This window comes from Ovis aries, chromosome 21 (genome assembly GCF_016772045.2).
Source record: "Ovis aries strain OAR_USU_Benz2616 breed Rambouillet chromosome 21, ARS-UI_Ramb_v3.0, whole genome shotgun sequence".
Taxonomy (NCBI): Eukaryota; Metazoa; Chordata; class Mammalia; order Artiodactyla; family Bovidae; genus Ovis; species Ovis aries.
In genome coordinates this window covers 22,211,042-22,224,478 of record NC_056074.1, presented here as the reverse complement: position 1 = coordinate 22,224,478, position 13,437 = coordinate 22,211,042, and the positions used below count along the sequence as shown (strand labels likewise).

At 40.6% G+C, this 13,437-nt stretch overlaps 1 protein-coding gene across 1 annotated transcript; it reads left to right on the top strand.

The window, feature by feature from the left end:
* Positions 1–230: 230 nt before the first annotated feature.
* Positions 231–974, top strand: LOC121817571 (ubiquitin-conjugating enzyme E2 variant 1-like). Its single transcript, XM_060403852.1, has 3 exons — positions 231–400; positions 528–676; positions 970–974. The coding sequence occupies exons 1-3, from the start codon at positions 231–233 to the stop codon at positions 972–974; spliced, it is 324 nt and encodes a 107-aa protein (XP_060259835.1).
* Positions 975–13,437: the final 12,463 nt, after the last annotated feature.

Here is a 13,437-nt window from a genome sequence, read left to right as displayed (position 1 = left end):
ACCATAGGGGAAGCCCAGCACATTGCCTAGATGTAAATGCTTAATACCTCCTGGCTATTATGGTAATGCACCTAATCAGGGGTGGAGGTGAGTTCTGGGAGAGCCTTAAAGCAGTAAGAGCAATGTGGTAGAGATCTGGAATTGTGGCATATGAGGATGACTATCCTTGGGGGACATGAGATCTATCTTCAGATATACGGGTATAGGTCTTTGAGCCACAGCGATACAAGATGGCAGCCACCATGGTCTTGGAAGTAAAAGTCCCCTGTGATTCCTGGCTGTTGGAAGAACTCAAAGAAGGTCAGAAAGGAGTAAGAGATGGCAGAGTTAGCTGGGATCTAGAAAATAACAATGACAGGACACTTACAAGGTGGACATGGATGATGATTGGGCCACCAAGAACAATTTATGAAAACCAGATATACACCGTTTAAATAGAATGTGGACCTAAATACCTAGAAGCACCTCCTTTTTGTATGATTTGTAACAAAAATTCATCTGAATGGAGTTAATAATTCTAATGGAGTGGTGGATCCAAGAACCACATCAGTGCTAGCAGAGTGGCAGAATTCATACAGCATCAGAGTTGTTCTGCAGGAGCTTTGGTGCCTAATGGTGTCTAAGGAAAATATGAAGCTCTCTCAGCTGCCTGAGACACTCCCTGGTAGTTCAGATGGTAAAGAATCCGCCTACAATGCAGGAGACCTGGGTTCAATCCCTGGGTTAGGAAGACTCCCCTGGAGAAGGAAATGGCAACCCACTCCAGTTTTCTTGCCTGGAAAATCCCATGGACAGAGGAACCTCGTGGGCCATAGTCTATGGTGTCACAAAGAGTCACACACCAGTGAGTGACTAACACTTTCACTTTTTCAACTGCCTGAAGGACAGTGTTACAGCAGTTAATCAAAAAGGAAAATCACAGACCCTCCCCTACCCCCTTTCAGTTTAAGCAGTCTTCATTTTCCACAGTATGAAATTTTCTAGATATGTCTTGTAGACCTCGAAGTACTGGAAAGAAAGCTCCCATTCAAGGGCTGCTTAAGATACTGTAACTGATGCTATTTTTTTGTCCATTTGAAATGTATGTTTTGCTCTAACAAATCATCCTGTCAAATGTAAGCACTGTCCACATAGTTGAACTTCTGGGGTCAAGAAAGTGTGTTTTAATTGATTCCTATCCTAACTGGCGGGGCACATCTAACTCAGCTGTGAAAAAACACCTCACACAGTCACCTTGCTGCTGGTTACATGGCCTGGGGTCTCTGCCTTCTCCCCTTTCCCCTTCCCCTGCCTCCCTCCCTCCCTGCAGTAGCCCTCAGCTTGGAGTGACTTGCTAGAGTAGACGTGAAGCTTTCCAGTCACAGCCTGTGGGATGCTGCTGAATGGTGAGGGTGCTTTGTCCGCATCCCTGGTCTTTTCTCTAAGTCTTAAATGATGCCCCTCCCCCACTCTCCAAGCCTTCCTCCTTTCTCCCACCCTCCACTGCCACCACTGGCTGAGGCATAGATTGTAACCCCCTCTGCTCCCTTCCTGACACTGGCCTTTGGTGAGGAATTCAGGACTTTCCCCATATCTCCTCACCCCACTTTAATTGAAGGGTGCTGCTTTTTCCTTCCTCCTCCTCAAGTCCCTTTTTGCACCATCACCACACAGCACTTGGCAATGCTGCTTCCGTGCTTTGATCAGAAGCCATCAGGTAAGGCTGGAAAGGGTCTCTGACCTCCTTCATTTAGTCTTGGAGCCACATTTATTTATTCTTCACAAGATCCCTGGCGGGCTACAGTCCATAGGGTCGCACAGAGTTGGGCATGACTGAAGCAACTTAGCATGCATGCACCAGCCTGGGAAATGAGTATTGGGTTCTCACCCCTGTCACCCTCTGCTGTCATCATCAGCTGAGGTGTTTGTGTGTGTGTGTGTGTTTCTTTGTTTTTTGTTTGTTTGTTTGTTTTGTTTTGTTTTAAGCTCAGGCTTTGATAAGGAGGAAAGAGTAGTCATCAGGGTTGCTCAGACCTGCCAGCCCTCAGAGTCCTTGGTGGTTACACTTGGAGAAAGGTCGCAGAAAGCACTTGCAAGCACACACAATCTCTCTGAATGAATTGTTTTCTTTTGCTGTAATTGCTTTGCTCTTAAAAATTGAAGAAGTTATAAACGGGGCTCTCATTTGGTCATCCTTGCAATTCATTTAGATCTAATTTGAAAGCTGACAACTGGAACAAAAAGAACCTTGAATTTGGTGCCTACTTTGGTTTTGGTACTGCTGCTTCTCTTGGTTGTTAGCAGGGATTAGGAAAGAACTCAGTGTGCACAGAAGATCCTTGAAACTCCTGGCAAATGGCTGAATTTTCCACTATTCTGTTCAGGACCACTAAATGCTTAGATGTGGATGCATACCAAAATAAAAGCATTTCACTGTGTCCCAAGATTTTATATATATATATGAAAGGCAATGCCAAAGAATGCTCAAACTACCACACAATTGCTCTCATCTCACATGCTAGTAAAGTAATGCTCAAAATTCTCCAAGCCAGGCTTCAGCAATACATGAACAGTGAACTTCCTGATGTTCAAGCTGGTTTTAGAAAAGGCAGAGGAACCAGAGATCAAATTGCCAACATCTGCTGGATCATCGAAAAAGCAAGAGAGTTCCAGAAGAACATCTATTTCTGCTTTATTGACTATGCCAAAGCCTTTGACTGTGTGGATCACAACAAACTGTGGAAAATTCTGAAAGAGATGAGAATACCAGACCACCTGACTTGCCTCTTGAGAAATCTGTATGCAGGTCAGGAAGCAACAGTTAGAACTGGACATGGAACAACAGACTGACTCCAAATAGGAAAAGCAGTATGTCAAGGCTGTCTATTGTCACCCTGCTTATTTAACTTATATGCAGAGTAGTACATCATGAGAAACGCTAGGCTGGAAGAAGCACAAGCTGGAATCAAGATTGCTGAGAGAAAGATCAATAACCTCAGATATGCAGATGACACCACCCTTACGGCAGAAAGTGAAGAAGAACTAAAAAGTCTCTTGATGAAAGTGAAAGAGGAGAGTGAAAAAGTTGGCTTAAAGCTCAACATTCAGAAAACGAAGATCATGGCATCTGGTCCCATCACCTCATGGGAAGTAGATGGGGAAACAGTGGAAACAGTGTCAGACTTTATTTTTTGGGGCTCCAAGATCACTGCAGATGGTGATTGCAGCCATGAAATTAAAAGACGCTTACTCCTTGGAAGGAAAGTTATGACCAACCTAGATAGCATATTCAAAAGCAGAGACATTACTTTGCCAACAAAATTCCATCTAGTCAAGGTTTTTCCAGTAGTCATGCATGGATGTGAGAGTTGAACTGTGAAGAAAGCTGAGCATCGAAGAATTGATGCTTTTGAACTGTGGTGCTGGAGAAGAGTCTTGCGCGTCCCTTGGACTGCAAGGAAATCCAACCAGTCCATCCTAAAGGAGATCAGTCCTGGGTGTTCATTGGAAGGCCTGATGCTGAGGGAAAAACTGCAATACTTTGGCTACCTCATGTGAAGAGTTGACTCATTGGAAAAGACTCGGATGCTGGGAGGGATTGGGGGCAGGAGGAAAAGGGGACGACAGAGGATGAGATTGCTGGATGGCATCACCGACTCGATGCACATGAGTTTGGGTGAGCTCTGGGAGCTGGTGATGGACAGGGAGGCTTGGCGTGCTGTGATTCATGGGTCACAAAGAGTCAGACACGACTGAGTGACTGAACTGAATTGAATGTTCTCGTTGTTTTTCAAGAGCTAGAAATCCAACTTAAACTCAATTTTTTAGAAAAGGAAATTAGTAACTTTACCCCTAACTTTGGTCTTCCCTTGTGGCTCAGCTGGTAAAGAATCCGCCTGCAATGCAGGAGACCTGGGTTCTATCCCTGGGTTGGGAATATCCCTGGAGAAGAGAAAGGCTACCCTCTCCAGTATTCTGGCCCGGAGAACTCCATGGACTGTATAGTCCATGGGGTCGCAAAGAGTCGGACATGACTGAGCAACTTTCACTCTCACTTTCACCCCTAACTTAAAAGTTTAGGGAAATACTAACTTTGGGCCTCATTAGATACATGGATTTAGACACTGTCCTTAGGATTTATCTTTTTCTCTCCACCACTCTGGCTATCCTGCCTCTCCTCTATGTTGATTCCATTCTTCGGTAGACTGTCCTCTCATAGTGTAGATTGTTGCCAAGGACACCAAGCTTCCTCTTAACTCCTCAGCAATTCAACCAATTTCCAAAATATCCTGGAATTGGTTTTCCAGGTTGTCAGGTGTCCTGTAGCAGAGGCAGTTTTTCAGATGTGAGCGATCCAGGGTTGAACTCTGAACAACCAAGCCTCGGTCACATGTCTGTTCCTGAACCAACCCTGTAACCAAGGGTCTGAAATGCTCTGTGTGACCACCCTGGGCCACACCTTTGTTCCTGAGCTGCACCCCAGCCCTCATCTTAATAGAGGGGAGATGGGGTTTCTAAGCACACTCAGGTAGCTTTCCCAGAAGGTGTGGGAATGAATGAAAGACAAATGAAAGCAATATATGTGTGTCCTCTATGGCTGCATTAGGGACCTGGTGGCAGATAGTGAATAGAATCTTTCCTCTACCTGGCTGTTCTGGCTGGTTCACTGTGCCCTCGGTAGAGTCTAGGTGGAGAGAGGCTGAGATTCATTCAGATACCAGTGTATCTGGTTTGTTCAGATACCAGCATTAACATTCTCTAATTCACTCAGATACCAGCATTAACATTACCTGATTCATTCGGATACCACCATCACCAACATACCAAGATACCAGATACCAACATTCTCTGGGGCTGTCCCCCTCCTGAGTTCAGTAGACCCAAGAGCTCCTGAATATGTATTATCCAACCTGGGACCACTGTGAGAGTGAAAGGAAATAAGTAAGCTAGGACATCAGGCAGAAGCCAGGGCTGTCCCAGGAACTCTGGGACAAGTAACTTTCCTATATTCTGCCAGTATTGACAGAACCCTTACTGCGCTGGCTCTGGGGCAAAGCAGCGAAAAGGGTGTCAATTTGGGATGTTTGTTTCAGCTTCTTTCTCTCTGTGAACTGTAGCCTGCCAGTCTCCTCTGTCTGTGGGATTTCCCAGGCGAGAATACTGGAGTGGGTTGCCATTTCCTACTCCAACAAATCTATGAATGCAGGATACTCCCATTTATGTGTGTCTTCTTAGTGCCTTTCATCAAAGTTTTACAGTTTTCACTGTAGCGATTTCATTGTACAGATCTTTTACCTCCTTGGTTAAATTAATTTCTAAATATTTCAGTTTTTGATTGCATTGTAAATGGGATTTTTAAATTTCTTTTTTGATTAGTTTGTTCTTAGCATATAGTATATAGAAACACAACTGATTTTTATATGTTGATTTTATATCCTGTAACTTTACTGAATCCATTTATTAGTTCTAACAATATTTTACTGGAATCTTTAGGATTTTCTTTATATAAGATCACATCGTCTGCAAACAGGGGTAGTTTAACTCTATCCTTTCCAATTTGAATGCCCTTTACTTCTTTTGCTTGCCTAGTTGCTCTGGCTAGATTTTCCAGTGTTTTCTTTTAAATGCGGTTGACATACAATACTGCATTTATTTCATGTGTACAACATGGTGATTCAACATTTAAATACATTACAAAATTCTGGTACTATATTGATTGGAAATGAAAGAGTGGGTGCCCTTGTCTTATTCCTGGTCTTAGAAGAAGAGCTTTCAACTTTTCACTATTGATTTTGATGTTAGCTGTGGGTTTGTGATATATGGCCTTTATCAGGTTGAGATACATTCCTTCTGTACTTAAGTTGCTGAGAATTTTTATCATGAAAAAAATGTTGAATTTTTCAAATGCTTTTTCTGTCTGTTGAGACGATTATACGATTTTGTCCTTTATTCTGCTAATTCTGTATCACCTTTGTTGGTTTGCATACATTGACTCATTCTTGCGACCTAGGGATTCATAAACAAAAGAATGAAATTGGGTCCTCATCTTACGTCACCCACAAAAATTAACTTGAAATGTATTAACATGAAGCTATTCATCTCCTGGAAGAAGGCAGAGAAAAAGCTTCTTGACATCAGTCTTGGCAATGATTTGGGGAAAATGACACCCATAGCACAGGCAACAAAAGCAAAAACGAACTGATAGAATTACACTAAACTAAAAGGCTTCTATACAACAAAGGAAGCAATCAACAAAATGAAAAGGCTACCCACAGAATGGGAGAATATATTTGCAGACCATATATCTGATAAGGGGTTAACATAAAAAATATATAAGGAACTCATACAACTCAGCAGCAAAAAGCAAACAACTCAATTAAAAATTAAAAATGATGCTGTTGGAGGTGGAAGATGGGATCGCTCTGTGGACAATTTTATTTTTATTTCTACTATGGGGTTCAGCATCATAGACTTCAACTGTATTTATTTTCTTTCTTAGAGAATTCTGGACGCTGGATAGAAAGTGTTCTTTTCCTCTTCACTTTGGTTCCCCGCATTTTTGTATTTGGCATTGTACTCCTGAGTTTAGGGGACTGAAAGAGTAACTAGAAGAATCCAAGTGCCCTCTTATGATTTTGGTGACCTTGTGCTATTTGAAGTCTCTTCAGATTATTTCTTGGGTATATCACCTCTTAAGAATGGATTGCTGATGAGTTTAATTTCATGGGTTTTTTTTTTTTTCTGGACAAATATGGGGTTCACCAGGCTAGGACTGAATTTGATAAGAGCATTCTAGTAAAAGTTTAAATGCTTTTCATTTCCTGATGAGAAGGTATAGTCTGTGTAAACTCTAATCGTATTAAAGTATTTCTCAGTCAGTTCAGTAGCTCAGCCCTGTCCAACTCTGCAACCCCATGGACTGCAGCACACCAGGCTTCCCTGTCTATCACCAGCTCCCAGAGCTTGCTCAAACTCATGTCCATCAAGTGGGTGATGCCATCCAACCATCTCATCCTCATCCCCTTCTGCTCCTGCCTTTCAACTTCCGCATCATCAGGGTCTTTTCTAAGGAGTCAGTTCTTTGCATTTCTATCAACTGCTTATCATATCAGTAGTCTTTCTTACAGGATTTAATAAACAGTTTATGTGTTCCATCCTCAAAGAAACTTCCTCTCTTAATTTCTATGGCAACTCACTCGTACTGTTCTAAGGACTCTTTTCTTATTACTACCTTTCATTGTATAAGGAACAGTATTTCTCCTTCTAGACTGTAAGCTCTGTAAAGCCTATAACCGTATTTCCCACCTCCAAGTCTCCACCATGTCCTGCGGAGGACAGGCGATCCTCAGTGTTTTGATGGATGAATGAATATATGATTTGGAATTTAGCAGAGGAGGAATTGATGCCTTTTAAAAAAAATACATTTAAAAAAATTTGCAAAATACAGAGACAAATAGAAAACAGACATTATCTATACCCCTATTATTGACAGTCACTATAAATACTTCAATTTATCTTTTTTTCCTTAACATATATTTAGACAATATATTTTGCCGTAAAATTGCAATAGTACTTAAATGCAGGTCTGCATCTTTTTTAAACTCCTTACTATGTAGTTTGAGCATTTCCAAAGTCATTAAATAGTTTTCCAAAACACCAGTTTGAATGGCTACATAGTATTTCAAAGATGACTAGATAATGATTTACTCGTGGACATTGGATTGATTGTCATATGGGCTATTATAGACATGCTTTGATGGACATCTTTATGCAAAAATAGAAGGCACAATTTGGTATGTTCTTAGAAATAAATTTATTATGCCTAAAGTTTAAGAGTTTTTGATACACATTTTCAGTTCCCTTCCATTTTTCTCCATGTGTACATGTGTGCTGTGTGCTAAGTTGCTTCAGTCATGTCCAATTCTGTGTGACCTTATGAACTGTAGCCTGCCAGGCTCCTCTGTCCATGGGTATTCTCCAGGCAAGAATCCTGGAATGGGTAGCTGTTCCCTTCTCCAGCCATTTTTCTTTAAAAGTGTCTCCAAATAGTCATTTAGTAGATGATACTTTATTCACAGGAGTGACACAGAGGAGGACCACCTTACTCCAGAGAGTGACATCTGCACAGCAAGGTGAGTTTAAAAAGTGCTTCTCTCTCATTTCTTTTGCACCTAGGAGTTATTTTCTACTCAAGCAGGTATTATTTCAATCTTACAAATGAAAAAAAAAAAACAAAACCCTAAAGCTTGAGAAGATTAAATGATTTGTTCAAGATCTTTTAGCTCATCAGAAGTTTTATGTTATTTTTAGCCGCACATGTTCGAGACACAAAGAGGAGATAGGGGTGTATATGGAAGGACAAATTCAACAGATGTAACATAAAGAACCTTTGATGGTTGGAAATAGAACCTCTAAGGAGAGAGTGGCACATTTTGTGAATAGATTAGTGAAAAAAACCTTTTGGAGCTAGGGCTGTCAATTTAGATTCTAGGAACATTTCACAAAGGGTAGTCCCTTAAACTTAAACTCCTAAACCTCAAAAATACTATCCAGAAATACCTTGATAACTTTTTATCTTTGTGATCCCCTAATTATGTCTGGTTGGAGATTGCATTCTAGGCTAGAAGTGATTTTATCAGGAGGAAAGGTTGTCTAGAACTTGTTTCAGGTCCCCAGGCACTGTCAGAGTTAAATGGGACTTTAGAAATTATTTTAATTCCCTCATATAAACTAAGTCGCAGAGAGGAGAAGTAACTCACTCGGGGTCATACAGGTTCTACACAAGATCACACAAGGGCTACATGGTGCAGATCTAACAGGGTTAAGTACAGAGAAAGAAACAGGTTAAAATAAAGCAAAGCAATTTTTTTTAAAGGTCTGTGCCAAAGGAGGTCTTAATTCACTTAGCACAGTATGAGTATTCCTATTGTGTTACATCCAAATGCAATTTCAATTTACACATAATGCAAGGAAATGCTGTATAAATCCCTCAAATAAGCTTTTCTGGTTTTTTTTAATTACACTTCTCTCTCTCTTTTTTTTTTTTTTAACTTTTAGTTAAGTGATTTACTTAATAGAATCTTATTAGAGTCATACAAATAAGAAAAGAAAGTCATGTATTACCAGGCATCTTAGTAAAGTGTAAGTAAATCAGATCAGTTGTTTCTGAAACTGGTTGATTTTCAAAATCACTTGGAGGACTTTTTGAATAAACAGATTGCCAGAGTCCCACTCCAGGGATTCTGATTTAGTAGGTCTGATGAATTAGACTCCTTCCTCCCAAACTTATTTTTTAAAAAAAGAAAAGATTTTCAATTGTAAACTGGATCCTTGAAAATAAGATCATGAATTCGCAAGAAGTCTTAATACATAACACAGAATGCTTTTTTTGAAATGTCAAAGTCAAGTGACCGTTCCTGTTTAAAAATTAATTTGGGGTGGCAATAGACACTAAATATCCAAAACAGCCCTGTACTTAGAAATGTCTGAAAAAGTTAAGTTAGGAAAGCAGTAATAGCCAATAAATGGATTTTCTGTTGTATAAATGTTTATACAGATGTTGTAAGTGAGACTTTTCAAAAAAACCCATAGGTTGCTGACAGCAGCCAACTTTGCATATGTGTGTTAACAGGAGAATGTGCTGTGTTTCAGATGAATGGGGACGCGGGTCTAAATGACTTTCAGATTAGCTGGAACAGATGGAAGGGTCACAGTTGAGCAACTTGACACACCAGCATAAAGGCAACGTTGGAGTGGAGTTCATTGCCTCTGACAGATACTGTCAGTCAACCCCAGTGCTCTCTCAAGTTAACCAACAGCGTAGGCCTTCAAAGATTTTAAAAAAAGAATGATTTTAAAAAGTATTTTGAGAAAAGAACTGGAACTTATCTTTTTCCTTTTTTAGGACACAACTCTATCTGGGACCCACTAAGGATTTTAGAAACAAAACATTAGATTATAGACATTTTGGAAACTAATATGCTATTACTTGGAATTAGGGCCTTTCAGTAATAAATCATTTTGTAAAAATTTTGTCCACATGGTGGCTTTCGAGAGTCTTATTGTTACACGAGTTAAAACACAGTGCAGAATACCAGAATGAAGGAAATGCAAATATTTTTCCCTTAACTATTCAGCATGTATTTTGATCCACTGTTGTTATAACAATGAAGTGAAGTGAAAGTCACTCAGTCGTGTTCAGTTCTTCAGCGCCCCATGGACTGTAACCCACCAGTCTTCTCTGTCCATGGGATTCTCCAGGCCAGCATTCTGGAGTGGGTAGCTGTTCCCTCCTCCAGGGAATCTTCCCAACCCAGGGATAGAACCCAGGTCTCCCGCACTGCAGGTAAATTCTTTACCAGCTGAGCCACCAGTAACAATATGTACAAGCAAATACTAAGGTATACCACATTTATGTTATTTTTTCTAGGTCTAACTTTTTAACTTGATATGTGTTAAACTCTGCATGTAAATGCTTAAAAAAAAAAAAACAGAAAGCTTCAAGAGTAAGATGGGACTTGGAGGTAGCCTTGCCCCCTCAGGCCACTTAGGGGACCCTTAGAGAGTCTGAAGACTCCCTCAGACCATCAGTACCAGGTGGACTCACTGTAGAAAGCTACTGTTTTCTTGCATGCCTCAACACTACTGGTTAATCCAAATTAACACATTGGTTCCTAGGTGCTTCTATGCATGTTGCTAGAAAGGTTGAAATCCTGGAAATTTCAGAAAGATTGCAAAAAAAAAAAAAGAAGAAGGAAAAGAATGCTTACCGTTTGCAACAACATGGATGGATCTAGAGGATATTATGCCAAGTGAAATAAGTCAGATAAAGACAAATACCATACAGTTTCTCTTTATGTGGAATCTAAAAACAAAGCAAATGTAATGCAAAAGAAACAGATGCATAGATACAGAAAACAAACAGGTGGTTGCCGGACAGGGGGGGTTGAGGGGATAAGTGAAATAGGTAAAGGAGATTAAGAGGTACAAACTTCCAGTTACAAAATAAGTCACAGGGATGAAATGCACAGCGTGTGGAATATAGTCAATAATATTATACTAACTTTGTATGATGACAGATAGTAACTAGACTTATCATGGTGATCATTTTTCCTGTGTAGAAATACTGAATCTCTATGTTGTGTGCCTGAAACTAGCACAGTATTATAGGTCAGTTATACTTTAGTTGAAAAGGAAAGAAAAGTGTTTGCTATTTGCACATTAGGGAGGGACTCTGATTTTCATCGTTGGCTGACTGTGGGCTCTTAATAGTCCTGTGGACTCAGAGTGCCCATGGAAAGCAGAGACAAGATGCTAATTATTAGAAGGGAATCTTGCGCAATGTATGTCATGACTAAGTGATTACCCTTGTAGCTTGATCTCCATTTGCGGAGGCTAGCATCCATTTGAAAAATAGCGACTTGAGAAGCAGATGAGTCATTGGAGCATCTGGCTGATGGTATTTCAATGACTCTAGTGGCATTTTAGGAGCTTTCCGGGTGGCGCTAGTGGTAAAGAATCTGCCCGCCAATGCAGGAGACCTAAGAAGTGCAGGTTCAACCCAGGGGTTGGGAAGATCTCTTGGAAGAGGGCATGGCAACCCACTCGAGTATTCTTGCCTGGAGAATCCCACGGACAGAGGAGCCCGGCAGGCTACAGTCTATAGGGTCGCACAGAGTCGGACACGACTGAAGTGACTTAGCACGCACGCACACACAGTGACACTTTATAGCCTAAAGACATTTTCATTGGACCATGGGCTGTAGCCCAAAGCTTCAAAGGGTGGAATATGAGTCCCTTAACTTTGTGCTTATCCATGTCATAGCATTACCATTGCCTCCACAAACAATGATCCATCTTTGAAAATCTCTTATTCATAGCCTAGAAGAGACAGTCCAGAGAACTTCATGATTCCAGCCTAGTCACAGCCACTTTTCTGATGTAGACACTTGAATTAAGCTGAGATTGAGTCAGTCAGCAGTGTTGTTCATCGGAGCTGTAGGCATGCAAAGTAGTTGACATGTCTACCCAAAGCTTCATGCAGCTAGAATTTTGAAAGAATAGAAACTAAAAGTTTTGCAGAGGAAACTAATCTGTAAGAGGAAGAGTAGATTAGATATGGACAAAGGAGTCAAGGTGAGAGATCTGCATGGCTCCAGGTAGAGGAAAAGAATGGACAATTGTTCTGTTCTCACAAGACTTTGCTGTGCATTCTACAGTTGGATTGTGGGAAATTCATCTTTATCCTCATGCTAAACTTACTTAAATTAATTTGACGAAGTTTCTGTTATGTACAAGCAAATATTATGACAAAACTATGAAATTTCCATTATTCCTTTAAATTAAAAAAGTTTATGGGATGACCCAGAGAGATGTTATGGGGAGGGGAGGTGGGAGGGGGGTTCGTGTTTGGGAGTGCATGTAAGACTTAAAGATTTTAAAATTTAAAAAATAAAAAACTAATAAAAAAAAAGTTTATGGAGCACCTACCACCTACTGTGTAACTGACATTGTGCCAACCTTTAGGACTACAGTAATGAAAAGGCAGTGATAGACTCCTAAGCAGTTTACAGTTCATGCTAGTGTGTCTTGTACTTTCCCAGCCATCTTGTCCAAGCCACTTGTGGGGCTTGTACTACAAATCTAGAGAAGTAAACCGAAGTCTTCCTCTGCTTCCACCTCTCTTCCTTTCTCCATTCATTTCTTTGCTAACTGGCCCTCTAAGTGCCAAAATGCACTCACTCTGGGTGATGCCAAGGAGGTTCTTTTTCCCATTGTGTTCTGCCTTCCCTTATTTATTTATTTTTTAGCCATGCCATGTGGCTTGCAGGCTCTTAGTTTCCCGACCAGGCACCTCTGCAGTGAAAGCACGGAGTCCCAACTACTGGACAGCCGGGAAATTCCCTCTGCCTTCCTACCTTAAAACTTCCTTCTCCATGTCCAGTTTTCATAGGTCCCTGCTAAAGAATGACTATGTATTAATGAATCATACCTGTGGATGAGTCATTAATGAATTATTGTGGTATTTGTGTCACTTATCTGTTCTAGGGGGAACAACTATTAAATATCTTTTTATTATGGTGAAATACATATAATCTTAAAGTTGAATATTTTAACCATTATAAGGTGTACAACAATGGCATTGGTACATACACATCACCCTTATCTAGTTCCAGAATATTTTTATCATGCCTCCCCTCCACACACACACACACACCTACCCACTAAGCCCTTACTCTTCATTGACCCTCTCCCAGCCCCTGGCAACCATTAATCCACTTTCCGTCTCTATGGATTTGCCTCTTCTGGACTTTTCGTATCTACAGATTCATAAAATATGTGGCCTCTGTGTATGGCTTCTTAACATTTTCAGGATTTGTCTATGCAGCAGTATAGATACTGGGCTTCCCTAGCGGCTAAGTTGGTAAAGAATCTGCCTGCAATGCAGGATATCTGGGT

Bases quoted from the DNA above. Each gene is read 5' to 3' on its own strand.
- LOC121817571 (XM_060403852.1), top strand. From the start codon at position 231: ATGGCAGCCACCATGGTCTTGGAAGTAAAAGTCCCCTGTGATTCCTGG. The intron at 401-527 runs AACAATTTATGA...TTCTAATGGAGT, and splicing joins ATGATGATTGGGCCACCAAG to GGTGGATCCAAGAACCACAT.